Source organism: Alosa alosa, chromosome 12, assembly GCF_017589495.1.
Source record: "Alosa alosa isolate M-15738 ecotype Scorff River chromosome 12, AALO_Geno_1.1, whole genome shotgun sequence".
NCBI lineage: Eukaryota > Metazoa > Chordata > Actinopteri > Clupeiformes > Clupeidae > Alosa > Alosa alosa.
The window spans coordinates 7,849,856-7,869,875 of NC_063200.1; the positions used below are offsets into that span (position 1 = coordinate 7,849,856).

Genomic DNA, 20,020 nt, shown 5'->3' on the forward strand with positions numbered 1-20,020 from the left:
CCTTGAAAACTGTCTCACTGACAGAATATAATGTGGCAGTGTAATGTGGGTTTCATTGTCAGAGTGTGTGTGTGTGTGTGTGTGTGTGTGTGTGTGTGTGTGTGTGTGTGTGTGTAAAAGACTAAGAACACAAAGTGGCGGCAGAAGAGCAGCATGTGGGTCAGGGTGAAATTATGAGTCTGCTGTATACAAGGTGACATGTATGAAAAGTAGTTTTCTTTTGCCCATAGAAACCAACATTTGTGTTCATGTTCTCCTCTTTGTTTATTAAAAGATGAATCAATATGCATAGCCCCCTCTATTGGACATAAGGTAAATAGCAATCAGTTCCACTGCAGTTGCACCGGCAAGGAGCAACAATACAGGCTGTCCTTGTGCCCCTCACTGATGCCGAGCTGCTGTGTTCCTGTCCAGACTTGTGCATTTCAAATAGATGAGAGAGATACTGGGTAAGAAAAACAATAATGGGCAGAAGCCACAAAACATTACACCAAGCGCCACAAGACTATGAAAACTGTCTCTCGCCTCTCTTGTGTATGCCTTTCATTTGTCTAGCCCTCCCCAACTTGCGTGGTCTCATCCATCTCTTCTTCGTCTGATTGCAAGAAAAGTGTTGAGGTCACAAACACAGCTCACCTCGCAATAAAGCTCTCTTAAACAGCCATCAACCAACTATCTCAATACTAACATTACAGAGAGAGAGAGAGAGCGAGGGAAGAGAGAGGTCAGCCTAGTTATGTCGAGATAGCTGCAGTAATGATGTGAAAGAAATTTGAGACATTGAGAATGAAAGGAAGAAAACGAGCACAGCCGTCTCGCTAACATGTCGTCTGAGCGGTGACATGTTCCTCCTCTCTGCTCTCATGGAACCGCTCAGTCTTGTCTCTGCGTGTGGGTCTCCAAAGGGAAGCACTCAGATAGGAGAAGCACACACTGAGAGGTGTGAGAGAGTAGTACAGACCTCTGACCTCTAACCTCTAGCGAGAGTGGGGGAGGGTGGGGATAGTCAGGAGAGAGAAACGAAAATGTGTTTCATCAGCTTCGACAAAGGCAAGGTGCCCGGTCAGAGAAGAGCATCATTACGCGCATTGTCCGGGAGATCATGTACGGGGGCGCAGTCGTGAATCACTCATAATTACCAAGAGGCACGCTAAGGGAGTCTAGCTATCGGGGGGGAGGGGGATTAGATGTGGTTAGCTGACCCCAGAAACCGTTAAGAGACAAATCTTCAAAATCAGACCAACTGCCTGAATGCACATACCAAGAATGACCAAAAAACAACAAAAAACGAAATATCCACAGAGACCCGAATGTGTTGCTTAGTTCTGGGCCTGGGACCTGACCTGGACTTAAACTAACTCACTTCCATCACTTGCTTGGCTGAGCCTTTCGGGTGGGACTGCATGAAACATTTATTTTTCTGTCGCTTATTTTTGTCAGAAGAGCAATGCATACTTTTATTACATTACATTTAGACACTTCTTGACCAAAGTGACTTACATATGTCAGCTATATTACAAGGGATCACATTGTCCCCGGAGCAACTTGGGGTTAAGTGCTTTGCTCAAGGGCACAACGGTGGAAGCCGGGATTTGAATTGACAACTTTCAGGCTACTGCACGCTAGCCCAGCTCCTTAACCGCTACACTACCACCGCCCCATACCACGCATACTTACTGCTCACAGTCAAATTAACATATCAGCACGGGCAACTCCAGACCATACAACATCCTCCATACCACATCATGTCTCGCTTGAAAAGAATCAAAGGGACAGGCCCTCACCAGGTAGACGCTGTCCTTGTCCTGAAAGGCATGCTGGAGTTGAGGGATCCAAGGGCTGGAGTTGAGAGCAAGGATCGCCTTCTCCTCCTCAAAGAAGGCCACCTGAAGGAGAACAGGCAAGGATGCAGATCAACAAAATGTGTCATTGGCTGTAATAGAAATGATCAGACTGGTACACAATAATCATGGTGCTCATACAGAAAGTTTGTTCTCAGTCTAAGTTTGAGACGTACATTTTCCTGACTGCGCAGGCTTGTCTTATCCATGACCTTCATGGCATAGATGTCCCCAGTGGATTTCTCTTGGACTACGCGCACTTCGGCAAAGTGACCTCGCCCCACAACAGCCCGCAGCTCAAAGTCCCTCGGGCCCGGCTGAAGCTCACGCAACTCCGCCACCACATCAGAGACTGATCACACAATAAACAATTATTCATACATACAAATGACTCTTCATTCATGCAAAATAAAACAGAAGAATATTGTAAAGACATTAGCATTGTATATATTATGTATATAGTCTTGATGTGGTTATTGTACTGACACAATGATCTCCCATGTGAAGACATCTTTATCTCCCATACCATAGATATTTAATATCATTTTCTTAAAAGCAATCTATAAATTAGATATAGGCTACTAAGCTTCTTTGAATACTGTGAGTTCGTTGTGTTATTGCTGACATTGGATGGAGTAAAATTAATTAAATTAATTAATGCTCACATTTATTGACAAAGTTTGCAACATGTTTGATCTTCATGAGCTCAGAAGAGTTGCACTCCTGGTACAACAAAAGCAGAGCTTCCAGTAGCCCCTCACGAGTAACACTGCAGCCGGACGGAGCCTGGACGCTACCCCTTCCCTGAGGGTCAGACACAAATGACAGGGGGAGTGATAAGCAAGACTGGAAATTTGACCCAAAACCAACGGAAAATATACCATAAAAGGATCCCAGGAAGAATTAGGCCTATAATAACCCCCCTAATTATGGATTTGTTTACATTTGGCCCAAAGCCAAGAAAAACCCATCACATCTCTAACGTATTCAGTTCACATTCTGACAACTATGAGGTCGGAAATTTAAACATTTGAAATGTAAAGGAATTTAAAAAGAGTAAACATATTTTGGCCTACATTTCGCTGCCACTGTAGAAACCCATAAGCTATGAACACCACCCTCTAGCTGGGAAATATCAGCTAACGTTACCTGTCGAGACATTTGTCAGCGACACCTCTAACATTATTGTTTATATTTGACACTTACCTGTAATAGGTGATTGAGGCGAGAGCACCGACTAGTGATGGGGTCCAATGTGGCAAGTTCTTTGACACTGCCATGTCCTCCGTATTTAAACTTCAACATATCTGTAAAAGCTGCCAACATTGGACCAAAAATACATTAATGTCGGGTTCAACAGAAAGATCAGCGAAAGGTCGTATTAATGTACGTAATCTTCAAATCCCCAAGTTCAGAGACATGGACACAATGGACCACCTTCATAGCTAACGGTCATCTTCTAGCTCCAGCCAAATACTTCAAGTGGGCTAAAGCTAGCCAGTGTAGTGTAGAGCCTAACACAGGTTATGCGGTGGTATTTCAAAGTACACAAAGACTACAGGAGGACCATACAAGAGAACATTGGAAGACATATCAATTCCAAAGAGTGTTTTTGTTGCTTGACATAATGTTACATAGTCCGCGACTTAATAAATAAAGGTTGAGTTGCTAGCTATAGAGTTAACGTTAACGTTAGCCACTGAAATAACAGCATCGTTCAAAGTCACAATGTTTTAACATCGCCATGTCTTAAATTAAGACAGAAAAATTAATAGAATTAAATTAGACTCACCAAACAGTTACATTCAGCGTCGATTAAAACGTTAAAAGACGAGTAAAAATAAATACAGCGTGAAGAGAAAACATTACTAACAGTGAAATCGTTGTAGGACTTCCGGGTAACTTTCAAATTTTGCGCGTTCCGTCTCAGAGCTGATTGGCTTGTGATATGACGTAAGCTAAAGAAAACTGAACGATCCTCCTCCTTCATAAACACAAACACAGGAAATCTCGAGTAGTTCTAGACCTCATGAGCTTTTACTGTCTATGGAACTGAGTGGGTGGGTTGATTCCCTTCTTTTCACATACACATTTAATAGATTGTTTGCCATTATTACCTTTTGTATAAATACAATTTAATCTACTGTGTCGAGATATTTTGCGTAGATTGACACTACACACAAAAAATAGCTAGGCCTTGAGCTGTATTCTAATCTTGCTTTTCATTGTGTTGCAAAAGTATGCAACACAGTTCCTCTCACATGTATCTGGTAAGGGTCTAGTGAAGTGCTTGCCTGTAACTGTGAAACAAATGTTTTGCAACCCACATAGCATTGTCTGAATGAAGCTTTGAGATGCTGCATGGACGCTAAATGGCTTGAAACGGAAAAATGTGCACAAATAATTAAATTCTCAGTCTTTTCCTGTGTCAGGAAGCAGGAAGTGTTTCAGGGGAGGTCAATGCACTCTTCCTGTCCAGCATGCTCAGTGTGTCAAGAGTTGTGTGGTGAGCACTGAAAAGACAAAGGATAGTGAACTTTAAAATCTCTATCACTAGAAGCTGATATTAGTTGGCTTGGCCAACAATGGGTGAACAAACAGCTTTCCATTCATGAACACAGTGGACAAAGACAGGGTTTAGATGGCTGAATAGCCAATTTGGCACTGCAGCATGACTACTCAGTGCAGTGGTGTAGTCTAGTTAGCTGTAGTGGGTATACTGTGATGTAGTCTAGTTAGCTGTAGTGGGTATAATGTGATCAACCCCAAATGTTAATATGTATTCTTGCCTATTTTAAGTGGGTATACTGAGTGGTCCTGTGTATCACGTAGGTGACACCACTGACTCAGTGGGAGCACACAGCCCAACACATCACAGATTTTTGTAGAGCAACTCTGCCAGCTGATGCCCATTTAACCTGTGGCAGCTGCACTGCTGTCTTACCTGGCTGCACCTTCATGTTAGGAAAGGTTAACAAGCACAGCCAGCATATTGACAAAACAAAGGCAGATCAGAGGAAAGGTGAACTACAGTATGCACTTAAAGTCAAATAGAGATGAAGTCCTCAGACAGCTGGCCTTTTTGACAGGTCTGGAGCTCTTGGTACTCACAGATCACAAATGTCGCTTTGGAGTTTGATGTTAAAAGAGTAGCAAAGGCAAATGAAGATGTTTGAGGAGTTTCATCTGTGCAGCTGAAAAGTCGATTCGTTCTTTCACAGAGACCTTTCTCTCACAAAGAATCTTTTCTGGGCAGATTGGGTTCTTCTTTACAGAAATGCAGAAACACACTGTTTGAAAGCCAGTGTGTCAATTCGCCACTTCTCTGCATGGGGCAAGCTATAGGTGTCTCAACTGAAGCCAGATGAAAGTCCACAGTTTATGATTGTTGTAGAAATTACCATATCAAAGCTGTCGACCATTTACAACACTCTCCAAAATGTTCACCATGTTACACGGCTACATAATAAAGTTTAAAACTGGTTTGTTTAATTGTATACTGTACTACCCTATCATTGAGCTTGTGTCTGAACATAACACTTCTGCGCTGTGCTTTTGCAGGGACAGGGAAGTGAAAGCCCAGCGGGTGAACGCTCAAGCACAGTCGGAGGATAACTGTCGACATGTTTGCATTGTGCAGCACAAAATTAGGGCATAAAGTCGCAGCACAGCTGAGCTCCCCCATACTGAGCCTTTCCTGTTTCTCTATTGGTCATCTCCACAACGGCTCTGTGTGACGCTAACAAGGCAAAAAGGGAAATGAGAAAACATCAAATGTGATATTTCACCGCAGCAAATTCCCACTTCCTATCAGTGGGAGGAAATATAAAAGCATCTTAGGGACTGGCAGAAGTGCATCTTTTAGAGGATCTGTATTATTCACACCTCATTAAGCCTCTGACCAGATTCATTTCTTGACCACAGATTTATTACATATTATTTCAGGGAAGAGAATGAAACAAAAGCATCTGAAAAGGTCTGGGTTGAAACCGAGCACCCCTGAACTGATTATTGATTCCCATGGATGAACATGGGCGTATAGCCGACGAGTGTTTATTCATGGTGACAGATGGTGAAACTGGAGCGCAGGACCCCAGGTCACCGCAACAGCAGGACGAACAAATGGGGACAGTGGGAGATGAGAGGCGGCATGATTAATACATTACCACATAATTACAATTGCAGACTAAGAGCACGCTTAAAAATCATCCCATACAAACGAACACCAAAGATGAGTGCAGCATGCAACAATCAAACAGAAACACAAATGTGTGTTAAAGAGCATTAGTTTGTTTTTTTTTAAGCCATGGGTTCCCTCAATAGCTTGTGACAATAACTTCCTACTTACTATACCAACTGCAAGGTTATTACTAATTTTCTGTATTTGGTCACATCTCAGTATTCAGTTACAACAGAGGCTTACAGATACTATCTGCAACCAGAAGCTATGCTAAACCATCGCAAAAACAGTGCCAACCACATCCCACAAAAGACACAATAATTTGTTTGAGCAACATAACAAGCTTTTGAATATCAACAGCCCATCTGCTATTTATTTGGTGATCCTCATACAGTGCAGATGCAAACCGAAAGGCCTATTACTCTAAAAAGGTTTTGTGTGGTACAGCACCTTCCTGTGGCCACTGAATAGTATTACATTCGCAAGGGTACCCAGGACGCATTACTTTTATATTCTATATTTAGAACAAACTTTATATAAAGAACATCAAACATAAATCCATTCTCTTAAAATGTTTATTATTGGTTAGATTCATGATGGGGCAAACAATGACTTCAGTGGCAACATTTCATCTTTCCAGTGTACACCAGACCAGTACATAAACACATATAGAAACACACAAAACAGACGCATATACCGGTGTCTATATACACACATGCGTGTTTGTATATGTGTCGTTTGTGCATATGCATGTGCACACAGTGTGTGGTAACATTGATATCCACACATAAATAAACAGGATGATGATCTTTCAAACTTTATGTTTTTGTAAATGAGCTTTTTTGTGGGGCTCCCATTTCTCCTGGGTTTGTAAAGGCGGCTGTCTGAGCAGTGAAGATTAAAACTGTAATCGTCACCCCAGGCTCGGGGGAAGTGACGGGGAACTCATTAAGTCAACCTGCTAAGCTTTGTCCAGTCACTCTACAGCTCTATGAAATGCTGACATTTGAGCTGTCAAACTAATCACACACTTCCTTTAAAAGCATTTCTTTTTTTACAAGCATGCTGGTTTAAACTTTTCATTGTTCAGATATGTTCATTTTGTTCTTTAACGTCAACCCCTCAGCCATCGGTTCTGCATGGAGGAGCTTTCCTTTTTTTCTCGTTTTGGCTGCTGCGGTGGGCGGGATTTCCGCCTGTGCTTCTCCAGTAATTGGCACACGTCACTGGCCAGTCTGGTTGTCAATCAGCGGCCGGCTCTATAATAAACATACTGATGCTCAAGTCTCAAGATGGCCATAATATTGCCCGTGCCCATGGCAACTGTTTAAGACTACACAGTGTGGTCAGTGCCTGTGAAAACCATCGGCCTGGTCCCAAACACGCAAAAGTAGTAGTAGTAGTAGGCCTTTATTGTCACATAGTCACAAAGTAACCAGCGAAATGAACCATCAACCTCAAAAGCCACCACCCTCCATGTACTGACTCAGTCATAGTGATCTCTCTCCCAGATTAAGTGCTGGTGGTTTGGGGGCTCAGCTTCTACGGCCTGGGAGCCCCTGTAGAGAGAGATTATGGCATCCACGTCTGACTGGCACTCACATCTATATATATATGACTGTACGCAAGCGTGTGTATGAGTGTGTGTGTGTGTGTGTGTGTATGAGTGATGGAGATGTTGGATGCGGAGGTGTGTGTGAATTTGGCATGAGGCTTGCAAGGTGGTACTGACAGCCCGCAAAGGTCCAACATTTCTTCTCAGTCTCCTGCAGACATGACCAGTGCCATGGCATTGCCTGCCACACATCAGCAGAAGCCCTAACCCAAGCCCAACTTACTCATCACCGCTAATGCATTTACCACAGAGAACCACGGCCCTGCTTCCTGTTAGAACCCGTGCCTATTTGAACACAGAGATGTCCGGTGTTGTAGTTAGCACAGCTTACGAGAATGCATGTCCAGTTGTCTTGGGTTTGACAGTAAAGTTCTGGTGCGACTCTACTGGCTCCAAGGTCTGATTCTGTGGCAGTAGTCCAAGACAGGCTTAGACCCTTAACACCTTTTCATCTCTAAGCACATTTGTTTTGTTTTTTTGATAGCTTTTTTTTTACAGTGGTGTAGTTTGTTAGTAAAAAAATACAAATTTACAAAAAGAAAAGATAGAACAAAAAAAAAAGGCATAACTTTCTCTCTGAGAGATTGGCAGGGAAAGTGGGGAAAGGGGTGGAGTGAGATTGGTCCATGGTGGCCACAGATAGTTTGTCTTCATTTAAAGTGTAAAAATCACCAAAACACAAGGGGGGTAGCAAAACTGGCGACAGGACTGGGGGCTCCAATAATAAACATTAAGAAGTAGGAGAATGGCAGATTTCTTGTTGGCTGGTCTGTTGGATCCGTTTTGCCGATATGAATTCCGACACCAGCACTTTTCAGCTGGCTGCTGCCATCGTCTTCATAATTGTTTGTTTCAGCACAGTCCACTCTGACATAGTTGACTTGGATCACAGACGTCTCTCTGCTGGAACTTTGCATTCAGAGGGAATTTATAAAACAAAAAAAAATAGGCCAGATGTCTTCAACTCTCCTTATAACAGGGAGAGAGAAGGTAGGGAAGCATGCTGTAAGGGATGGGGTGGGGGAGTTTGAATGCGAATGCAAGAACAGAAAAAATATATATAATTTTTTTATCTCCATAAAAATCTGACAGTCGCCGCGGCGATGGTTCCCCTGGAGACGGGGAGATGCGCCGTTTGTTTCCGTCCTGATTAAAAACTGTACATTTGAGTTTGCACATGTCCTTAAGATCCCAAAAGTCCATGTTTTTTTTTTTCTTTCTTTTCTTTGATTAAATCTCTAAATAGATATATTTCTTCTCTTTTTTTCTGAGTGGAGTCCGTCTCTGGGGGTTGGCGTCAGATTATTCTTTCCTAGTTTCTCTCCCTCTCTGTCAGTTCAATGATGGCTGTGTTTGTCTGTTGTGTGTATGTAAGCATGTGTCTGTGTGTGTGTGTGTGTGTGTATGTACATGTGCATGGGTGATACGAGTGTGATAAGGGTCCAGTCTGTCAGCAGCACTTTTTCTTGCGTTTGCTGTTCTTGCTGAGTTTCACCACTTCGCTCTGCTGCTGCTGCTGTTGCTTGGCGACCGACTCTTTCCGGGCCTTCAACACTAGCTCTGTGATGCAGTTAAACATCTGAGTGGTGCCGTCAGGACACAGACACACACACAGACACACAAAACACACACACACACACACACACACACACACACGGAGAGAGAGAGCAAGAGAGAGATACGCACAGACACACAAACAAAAAACAGAGTTAGGCTTGATGATTGATCCATAAATATAAAATGTCAAAACACTTGCCATCATGCACTGACAAACACTAAAAGGCTTTGATTCGCAGCACTGTATGCTTTTACTCGGGAAACACCAAAACTTTGTCCTATTAAGCCGTCACATTTTGAAAGGTATGCTTTTAGCATGCTGCAAATGTGTCAATAGTCAGTTACTTTGGGAGGCAGTCAACACTATGGTAGCCCTGAGAGGAAGGCCAAACTACACAATATTAACTAATTGTTGTTGTATTTCGTCTGCACTTCAACATGCACATATCTTACAGCAGTGTTAACGTCACCAAGAGGTGATATTAATCATCAAGCTCTCTTATCTCGGTCCTCTGCTGTTCTGAGGTCAGATTCTAAACTCTGCATCTGATTGTTTGTATTAAGGGGAGTTGACCTGGCAACAATAGTGTAAGGGCAGAGATGAACACTTGTTTCTCGATCTAACCTCTCACCTTCCTTCCTCCTCATGAGAGGATATGACCCCTGTTGTGACCTTTAATATATGACATGCGACCTTCCCTAAAGGTCTCACACTTGGCTTCCACACCCCCATGTCCATCAACAGGACTTACATCCTCTACGTTGATGTTCTCCTTGGCACTGGTCTCGAACAGCCTGATGTCCATCTGCTCAGCAAACTTCTGCGCGTCGGCCGTCTCCACTACTTTGGAGTTCGGGTCGTCATTCTTGTTGCCCACTAAGACATTGAGAAGTGGAATTAATATAAAATTTGTTTTGGAGTTGAACAGTGAGCATGTTAATTAGTAATTATGCATTAGTAATTAGTAATGTTAATTAGTAATTATTTCATGAAATACATGCAACTCTGACTAAAGAGTGTGCCACCCTTATTTGTACAAACGGCATCAACACAACGTCAAGTATGAAAAGCTAGGAAGAATATCAGACACGTAGGAATTTACCTAATATTCGACAGACATCATCACAGTTCTGGTTGATTTCGTGGAGCCACCGCTTGACATTGACGAATGACTCTGCGCTGGTGACATCATAGACCACGATCACCCCGTGCGTCCCTCTGTAGTATCTGACATGGGGAAAGGGAAATGGAGTGAGCAGACGCCTGATGAGTCGGTTGTCTGTCTTTGCTTTGTGTCTGTGGCATTTTGTGAGCTTCCAGACTAGTGCAGCCTGTGAGAGGAAGTGGTTTAGTATGCCTTTCTGTAAGTGCGCGCGTGTGTGTGTGTGTGTGTGTGTGTTAGAACACAAAGGCATGACCTAAAAGCCACATCAGTTCCTGAGCAGAGAAGCAACCGCTCTCTATCTGACAGGAAGACGTCGTCTGAGGTGACCTGACATACCCTGTCTCTGTCGCCCAAGCGCAGAGTACACCATGGCGGGTGGGGAGAGAGGGACCCCAGTACTGAGACAGTCTATGCGCTCTCCGATTGATCCACATTCACGGCTTCAAAAGTTGCAACACACTGCTCACAGCAATATACTGGCTTCCCTCCCTCCTTATTATTTCAAAGATATATCAGCTTCAGACATCCCCCAATGGCAATCATTTTGATTAGGGAGTGTAGGGACATTGCAAATGACTTTAGTTTTAAACTGTACTGAAAGGCATTGGATTAACTACTTCATAAAGATCTCTAATTGGCTGACTACAAATTAAGGGGACCAAGTTCTTCTCAACCAAGAACTTTCAGGCTATGATCCTAAGATAACCTGAGTTGAGAAGCCAAAGCCAAGTAAGTATAAGTATAAGTATAATACTTACTTATAACCTGAGTTGAGAAGCCAAAGCCAAGTAACTGTAGAACCTCACTAACAAATATGAAAGTAACAACTGGGATGGTCATTTTCTGCATTCTGCATGAAATTAAATAAGAGAAATGAAAAGCTTCAAATATGACACACACACATGCACACCTTACTCCAATTCCAGTCCAGGGCTTATTTTCCCCCTGGTACCTCTCACAAGAGGGCTTGCACAGAGCCGCTCAGCCAGGCTGAAATTCACTTACTCCTAATGAGACACCATGCCACATGGCTGCAGCTTACCATCAGGCCTCATCAACAACAACAACGCCCACGCCTGTCAGTCTCAGAGTCCTGCCCGGACACAGGCCACTGTAGGGCCTGTGTTGACCTGTGTCGGACTCCAACCCAACCCATACCGAAAAGCCACACCTTTAATGGCTTGATCAGGGCAAAGAGTGTAATGTCAAAGAAGAAAAAATCCTAAAAGTTATGGACGCCAACACTTTGATGCCATAAAAAAGTCAGCTGAATTCACTTAATTGCTTTATGTAATGTTTACAACCCCTCAACAATCTGATAATGCATACAGGGATCTGATAATGTATACAGGGACAGAATGACGTCACCAAATCTGTGTGACAAACACCTGCGAAACAATGACACGTCTATCTGCAAACAGAGCTGAGCTGTTGTTCTGTCTATGAGTATGAGCTGCACTCCAAAGACCTGAGTTCTTTCCACAGGTCAGCACATGTAAGTTCATTTCCCAAAGGGCAACAGTCCATTCCCTGGGCGACAATCTGACACGGACAAGACTTGCTATTCACGGCACAGTCCGGTAATCGCGTACGCTGCCCAGTAGGGAGCCCATCCACATGGCAGCTCAACGCACAATCCCTGTGATCCACACTCATCTCTACTATGAGCAGACGTCAATGAAAAGTTATTTCCACTGTCAAGTTCAAACATGAGCTCTGTGCTCTTGTCCAACACGTGGCGAAGACACAATGGCACACATGTAACATGGTTGTAGGGCATGCACATTGGCAGACACATGTAGCATGCCTGTAGGGCGTACACATCAAGCAGCTCTTGAGCGCTGTTGTGAGCCATCATCTACACGCCCAAGGATCACACCATACAGGCAGGGGAATTGAGGAGTGTTGGACAGTGGTGGCGTGCAGCACCTGAAAAAGGGAAGTGTGCGACTGAGCTATTAAGGATGCCGCTTCTCTCTCTCTAGCGCACAGCGCTGTCTGCTGAGATGGCATGTTCCTAACTGAATGCGTTCTGTGAATGACTGGAATGTATAGAAGAAAAATCTACAGAAATCTAGAACAAAAAAAAAAAGGATAGATTCTACGGAAAGAACTTTACAAATATTTGGGCAAGTGATTCAATGAGGATCTTCCCTTAAACTGATATAAATTCAACAATAAAGGTTAAGGAGGGAAAAGAAGGGTGGGTTTGTCGGCCGAATTCGAAGGAGCCTACGAAACGGGACAGCACTAGTCGCGCTACTATGAAGCAACCGGTCTACAAATCTGGCCTTAGAACCATATAGCCCCTGAAATGAGACACGCTGACTGTACGATTTACAGTCCTGTGATTCATATTAGTCTGTGGAAATTCAAACACATTAGAGATTCTACACAAGGCCACTTTCTTATAGCCATCCCTTTCTCCACATTCTCACTGTAACTGAAGCTGACATCAATAGAGCCACAATGCCATTATTCCACAGGCTGAAGATCAAAGTGTTCCTTGTGCATCCCTCACAAACACCATCAGCCAGACCCAAAGGTGTGTACATCACAGATAGCCGTGACAGATGTGGCCGTCATGGTTCGCCGCTACCCAGCGTGCATTGCTTTTACTCACGTGGAGGTGATGGTGCGGAAGCGCTCCTGTCCAGCTGTGTCCCAGATCTGCAGCTTCACCTTCTCGCCGTTGATCTCCACTGTCCGGATCTTAAAATCCACGCCAATTGTGGTGATGTAGCTACCTAAACCACAAACATGCACACACAAGGTTTGATCGTGTGTTCATGTACAGTAAGCATAAGCACATACATACTACTGCTGTACACATAGTACTGTTCTTTTCCCATTACATCACACATACACCACCTGAAACTCATTAATATCTGTGCCACCACATCTCCAATAACCTCTTCGTTAGAGGCCAGAGTTGATGGACAGGCTTGGTTCATAAGATCTGTAGTGTACCATCCAATACCCTTCACTGGTTTGTACTTCACTTCTACAATACACATACACAACTTACCTGAAAATGTGTTGTCGGCGAACCTGAGCAGCAGACTGCTTTTCCCCACACCTGTGAAACAGAGCAGAGTTGAGGGTCGCATGATGGCTTAACATCACACACAGGCGCCAATGCACAGTGAAATCATGCATCAAAGGGTCCACAGTACGCACGCACTGTCGCTGGATTAAACAAAACAAAACACAGAGAGACACAATGGCAGGAGTCAACGCCCAGACAAACATTGGCCCCATGTAATGGCCAGATCAACATAGCAGGACAACGTAGCAGGACAACAACACTTCTTCACTGGTTAGCAAGCGGTAGTCAGGTTATTCTTCATCAAAGTGGTTAACCAATTAGCTATCAAACACAATTTGACACGAAAAGTAAGCATCTTAAACCAAAACTACGAGTGCACGTCGATAATGATAAAACGATAGTCAAAACAGGCGCTCTTGGGGCTGCTGGCATAAATCAAGCTTGTCAAATTTAAGAGGATGGCCGGCAGGCAGATGAATTACTTGTAGCAAAAGGGCTGCTAGCTAGCTAGCATAACTGCCAAACTGATTTAGCCTTCCGTCGCTAACTGCCGACAGTAATGTATATGCAACTACTTTGTCTGTCTTCGTTACCTCTGAATGTGTATTTCTGAACAAGAAAGAATTCAAAACATCGACAGAGTAGGTTCTGTTTACATCTCAGTGTCGATGTTACCACCGGTTAGGAAGTCGAACAACTTGCTCCCCGCCCTAGAAAGCCATCTGCTAGCTAGCGAATACAAGCAAGCTAACTAGCTGACAGGCTAACTTCTAGTGAAACTGGTAGCAAACTAGAGTAGCATCGTTCGATCATTTGTTTTCATGCCGACAAAAAGGCTGATTATTAATTCGATCATCCAATTAAATTAGGGGTAGAAAATTGTTCCCATGCCAAGAATCTGTCAAAAAACACGAAGCACCACTGCCAAATATCAATACAAATGTGTGGCGTTAAACTATACAGGCCTATTTCCCGTCTGGCATCCCCAGGCTTTCCTTACCGCTGTCACCGATAATGAGGAGCTTAAAGAGGTAATCGTAGTCTCTCGCCATCGCGGTGGTTGGGGTTTTCGACTATTCGACGTATCCTCGGTTCCCCCCACAGAATGTTTAACGCCCAAAAAGAGCTGTCCAGGGATGCAGCTAGTTAGCGTCACCCTCCCCCGGCTGAGAGTCAGCTAGATTTCCTTCTCCTGGAATTTCTCCCCTTTGCCGGCGGGTATATTACAAAGGTATCGTAGAGCTAAAGCAGGATCACACCCATCGACATCACCGATTAACAGTTCCTGCGAGCACAAACAGGCTAGCTGGCTAACCACAGCTCAAATCCCACCCACTTCGCTAAACGCTTGAACGTAATACTGCGCAGCCGCACACCAAAATTACAAGCATGGTGGGGACTTTTGCGATGCCTACTACAACTAAGGCCTTGACCAGGCAAACACTCAGGTTCACTTCGTAACCAATTGACATTGCAAAAGGTAATGCTCAACTTAATTTGTTGCAAAACACATCTGTTAATTCATTTGTCAAGATGAGCCTCTAACCTCCCTCCTAAATTGGATATACATGCATCTAAAACTATTCATATTAATCACACCAGAGAAATCAAAGTCATTCAGAGGATTCTTTTATTGGTTGGTAGAACAGAACATGAGTTCTCTGATTTAGTCAAACAGTCCAAAGCCCATGTCATCATCCGATTCCTCAGACTCCTCCTTGGCAGCCTCCTTGGCTGCAGCAGGAGCAGCAGCCTCTTCTGCTGCTGCAGCTACTGGTGCCACAACGGCCGCAAAGGCAGACGGGTCAGCCAAGAAGGCCTTAACCTGGGGGGAGAGGAAAACAGCGTTTAAGACATCTTCCCAAGAAACAATACATCAGATAAGTGATCCTACTGGCTTTCAGCATCATTAGTAAGTATCGGTCAGAGTTCTTCACTGGGTTTTGTGAAATTGTCAAGAATAGGGATTTAGTGTCCAAGACCAGACGTCCCAGGCTACTATGGGTTCAAAGAAAGCACATCTGCACACTGGATGATCAATAGCCACTTTCCAACCCTTAAAGCCAATTTGAATATGTCAATCTGGTATATCAACCAACATTGATGAAACCCATTTATGTGCACATGTCTGTAACTAAGCGTCCCTGGCCGTCTTGAGATGTAGGCAGACAAGGATAGAAAGAAACAGATTTTCTATCTGCAGGGGGAACGACAGAGTAGCACTGATCAGCTACACTGTAACTTTACCTGCAACTGTCACTTACTGGAGGGTTATAACCAAAGACCAAACATCTTAGGCTACTATAGATTCAAAGGCACTTCTGTGCATGGGTTTATCAGCAGCCATTTTCAAACCCAACCTCCCCTAAACAGCTTAAGTGGTAACTACGTGAACTCACCTTCTCTGCCAAGGGGAAGGAGTAGTCCGTCTCCACGGCGACAGCAAGGACTCTCTTGTAGCCGTTTATGATGGAGTGGGGGATGGAAGCCAAAGTGGGGTATCCAATCTGCAGGCACACACTGGCGATGTTCCTCACGCCCTACACATTTTATTTATAGAATAAAAATAAAGAGGACTTGTGATTAGCATAGGTTTTTAGAGCCATCAGATGCTACATAAGCACAGCTCAGCACATCAGTAAACACCTTGGTTACAGTAATATGCTGGGAAAACGAGTCATGAATGTCTGAGACCAAGCGTCCCTGCCTGCCGTGGAATTGCTGACAGACAGGGATAGTAGGAAACAGATTAATGTTTGCAGGGGGAACGACAAAACAGCACTGAACAGTTGCCATGTAGATATCCTGCATTGGTTCATAAACATGAGCCCACTCAAACTAATTGAAAATGCTGGAGTCATCTGGTCAGCTTGAACGTCAAGCGTGTCCACGCACCTCAAGGAAACGCTTGTGCAGGGCCTCCTCTGTAATGTCCAGCACCTCAGGGCTGTACACGCTGCCGTTGTCATACACCTGCTGGATGATCAACCCATAGGAAAAGGGCGAGATGTTCAACATGTTCAGCAGCGTAGCCTCGCTGGCGCCCACCTTATCTCCAGGCTTGATCAACTGCACGTCGCTCTGTAGGGAAAAACACAAAGCCGTGAGTGAAGCTCTGCCCAAATTAGATCCTGCAGCATGTAGAGAACTGGGACATCACTTTAAATAGACTAAACTCTTAGCCATGTCTTCAGTCAATATTGCTCAGACTTAGCCATTCCTCATGTGAACTTGGGTATATTAACCAACATTAATGAAACCAATTCATATGTGTGCACATGTCTGTAACCCAGCGTCCCTGGCAGTCTTGAGATTTAGACAGACAAGGATAGAAGGAAACAGATTTTATATGTGCAGGGGGAACGACAGGGTAGCACTGCACAGCTACACCGTAACTTAACCTGCAACTAGTCACTCATTGGTGCTTTAATGTTAGTTTAAACCGATCATCTGATCAAGTTTAAGGCCGCTGCCTGAAGTCAGCTTACACCAGCTACTACAAAACACTGTTTGGTTAGATCATTAGCTGCATGTTATATGCCCAACCTGTGGCACTCTGACCAAAGCAGATCCAGCAGCATGAACTGAGAAGAGGAGGAGAGCACTGCAAACATACCAAGATTTCAATGGTTCCTCTGGAGATCTTAGTGGTGATGCCCAGAGCCTGGAAGAAAGAGGTCTTCTCAGGACCCAGACCAGTGTTCTGGGCTGGCACCGTTACATCACAGGGGGCAATAGCACCTGCACGAGCAGCAGCTGGCACCTAGGCATAAATCAGTGGTCATTATGGGCTTCACAAATGTACAAATTACTGTACATGTACCATGTGAAACAGATGCGAAGATTTACTTTGTTGGCCAGCAGCATGTCCCTGATCTCAACTAGGTCCTCCTTGGTGAAGACAAAGCCAACATTCCCCTTAATGTGAGGAAGCAGCCTGAAAAGTAGAGTTCAAAATTAAGCCCAATAGTCAATCATGAGTAACAATCAGAAGTCCATTAGGATCTTGCCAGGTGCATCTGGATTCACTTGACAAGCAGTTAGGGTCAACATATCACAGATATAAAGATGCCGCTCACCTCTCCAGGGCAGGGTTGTTTTCCAGGTGGCCACGGATGGCTTTGCGCATCATGGTGTTCTTACCCATGAGCACAACAGCCTTTCCGCGCAGAGACAAGCGGATCTGCTGCATCTGCTTGGAGCCGACATTGTCGGCACCCACAATGAAGCATTTTGGGAAGTCATCCAAGAGTTGCTGTCCAGGTGGATAAAACCACAGTTAGTGCCAAAATAAACATTTTTAAGGGACAACACAAAAAACAATGAGAAATGTCTGAAACCAAGCGTCCCTGGCAGTCGTGGGATGCAGACAGACAGGGATAGTAAGAATCGAATTTCTTTATGCAGGGGGAACGACAGAGCAGTACTGCACAGCTGCTCCGTAACTTAACCTGCAAATATTCATTTTTGAAGACTTACATACAGGACTGATAAGTTGATAAATTTGACACATCCTACAAGTTTCACACATTACTGCAGTCAAGACACAACACTTACGATGATCTTCATAAAATAGTTGGACTTCCATGTGGCCCTGTCTTCCCTGGGCATCTTTGCAGTGCTTCCAAGGATCGCTTTAGCGTTTTAAAGACAAGGTGAAGAGTGCTGCAAAGACAACAATTTGTTAGTTTTATAACCGATGGAAGTACAGAGGCATTAGTGACACGTTTATGTACAATATTTAGTGACATCTACGATGAAATGAATTCGTACATGTACAGTTAAGGACATGTCTGAAACCAAGCGTCCCTGGTAGTCGTAGGATGCAGACAAACAGGGATAGTAGGAAACAGATTTCTATGTGCAGGGGGAACGACGGTATAGCACTGAACAGCTAATCCGTAACTTAACCTGCAACTGTTATGAATAGATATTTTAAGGTTGTTGGACATTAGGTGTTAAGGTCCTGGCCAACTAACAGCTTCCTATGCGAATTAAATCCAATGTTAATGTTAACTATGACGTGATCCTGCGTGTTAGCTTCAGCAAACGTTAGCCTGCAGTAACATCATGAGTTAAAACCATTTAACCCAACTGTAACACCACCGCCAGCATAAAACCATACGATATAGTTTACCAAATCGGAAAAATTCAAGTGTACCGACTGATCGAAAACACCAATTTAGCCTATGTGCTACACTGGACACATGGCGCCACTCGAGCACAAGAACATGGCTGCTGCCGCTGAACAGGCCGCAATTTAATTTCCGTCGGGATGGCTCTTAAATCGTTGCGATTTACGGCCACTATTATGACTAGTAACATACAGACAAGTGTTATGTTTAAATACATGGTGTTTAAATCCACTAGAAATTATTAAAAACGTTTTAAATCTTCATTTCAGTCGTCAACCATGGGTCCTTACCTTGCTACGTTGAAGACGCGTGCAAGAGAGAGACTGGAAAAGGAAGCGGAAAGAACTTATACAGGCAAAGGAACCAATCACAGTCGCGTTTCAACAAATAGAGGCGTTTCTTGATTGGCCAATCTCGTTCGTCAATGAGTTTCACAACGGATCAAGTCCTTATTTGTTCATGTGTATTCAGATGTAGTCTACTTTGTTTTATATCCTATAAAACAGTGTTTCTCAAACTTTTTCAGACCAAGGACCACTTAACCAATAAATAGAAACCTCACAGACCACCTAGCTAAAAAATAAAAAACAGTAGACGTACTTCAACAGTATATTACACAATAGACATATCACTGAACAACTTTGCTTATTGTCTTGGCACCTTGCTTATTGTGTCAGAGGACTCATGTGATTTAAACTGGCGTAGCTTACACAGTATTGCAGAACTGTTTGGATTTACATACAAGTTGGTTCAATATTGCAAACAACTCATCTACAGTATATTATATTTTACCACGTCTGCCCGCGGACCACTTGGGATAGCTTGCGGACCACACTTTGAGAAACACTGCTATAAAAGATTGTCACTCAGGGTCTTGTCTTTTTCATGCATTTGGTCTCTTTAACTTATACTCAAATGGTAATTGGTTTTGTAATAGAATATTCAATGTAGGGTACAACTAGCATGCATTTTGAAAATGTATCAAAATATGTTCTAATTTTTAATCAAAATAAGAGGGATGCGATGGCATTGCTAAATGAATTGCCATCTAAAAAAACTGCAACCATAATCCGTGGGGAACCAGCTGAAGTTGAAGGCTATATGAATACAAATATGGGCACTGTCATTGATGACAAACTGCATTTTGTCACAGAGGTGCTTCTGAAAAAAATGTCAACAGCGTCAGTATTTCTTGAGGAAACTACACTGAAGTGAGCAGGATTCTAAACATTTTACACCTCCTTTATTGAAAGTATAGGCTACTGACCTTTTCATGCTGATTTTTTCTCAAAATGCACTTCAATATAGAATTTCATACTTTCAAAGAAAACCTCTGCTGCTATTCAGTTTAATTCCTGGTTCCTTTTTTCTTTTTTCCTGTGTTTACATCAAATCCTGTGTCTGTGAAAAGGTTAAAAAAAAAGGCATGCTATGTATTTAATTGGTAGCAGAGATACAAAAATGTAGCAACTACTGC

General features: G+C 43.5%; 3 protein-coding genes and 5 non-coding genes across 8 annotated transcripts; all 8 read right to left on the minus strand.

Moving 5' to 3' along the window:
- Nucleotides 1–551: 551 nt before the first annotated feature.
- LOC125304801 (citron rho-interacting kinase-like) lies at nt 552–3,795 on the minus strand. Its single transcript, XM_048259296.1, has 7 exons — nt 3,634–3,795; nt 3,048–3,157; nt 2,507–2,645; nt 2,018–2,193; nt 1,740–1,886; nt 824–977; nt 552–595 (listed from the first exon to the last, which is right to left on the minus strand). Exons 2-7 carry the CDS (start codon nt 3,144–3,146, stop codon nt 552–554), a joined length of 759 nt encoding a protein of 252 aa, XP_048115253.1. The 5' UTR covers nt 3,147–3,157; nt 3,634–3,795.
- Nucleotides 3,796–6,578: 2,783 nt separating this feature from the next.
- LOC125304393 (ras-related protein Rab-35) lies at nt 6,579–14,725 on the minus strand. Its single transcript, XM_048258620.1, has 6 exons — nt 14,409–14,725; nt 13,388–13,438; nt 12,983–13,106; nt 10,297–10,421; nt 9,946–10,070; nt 6,579–9,215 (listed from the first exon to the last, which is right to left on the minus strand). Exons 1-6 carry the CDS (start codon nt 14,458–14,460, stop codon nt 9,087–9,089), a joined length of 606 nt encoding a protein of 201 aa, XP_048114577.1. The 5' UTR covers nt 14,461–14,725; the 3' UTR covers nt 6,579–9,086.
- A 296-nt stretch (nt 14,726–15,021) lies between these two features.
- rplp0 (ribosomal protein, large, P0) lies at nt 15,022–18,889 on the minus strand. Its single transcript, XM_048258621.1, has 8 exons — nt 18,834–18,889; nt 17,966–18,073; nt 17,488–17,663; nt 17,258–17,345; nt 17,025–17,171; nt 16,304–16,489; nt 15,808–15,948; nt 15,022–15,233 (listed from the first exon to the last, which is right to left on the minus strand). The coding sequence occupies exons 2-8, from the start codon at nt 18,017–18,019 to the stop codon at nt 15,075–15,077; spliced, it is 951 nt and encodes a 316-aa protein (XP_048114578.1). The 5' UTR covers nt 18,020–18,073; nt 18,834–18,889; the 3' UTR covers nt 15,022–15,074.
- LOC125305300 lies at nt 15,533–15,661 on the minus strand. Its single transcript, XR_007195393.1, has one exon. It is a non-coding gene; the product is annotated as a small nucleolar RNA SNORA63 (small nucleolar RNA).
- Nucleotides 16,092–16,219, minus strand: LOC125305299. Its single transcript, XR_007195392.1, has one exon. It is a non-coding gene; the product is annotated as a small nucleolar RNA SNORA63 (small nucleolar RNA).
- Nucleotides 16,687–16,815, minus strand: LOC125305301. The gene has a single exon (XR_007195394.1). It is a non-coding gene; the product is annotated as a small nucleolar RNA SNORA63 (small nucleolar RNA).
- Nucleotides 17,738–17,865, minus strand: LOC125305297. Its single transcript, XR_007195390.1, has one exon. It is a non-coding gene; the product is annotated as a small nucleolar RNA SNORA63 (small nucleolar RNA).
- Nucleotides 18,198–18,325, minus strand: LOC125305298. The gene has a single exon (XR_007195391.1). It is a non-coding gene; the product is annotated as a small nucleolar RNA SNORA63 (small nucleolar RNA).
- Nucleotides 18,890–20,020: the final 1,131 nt, after the last annotated feature.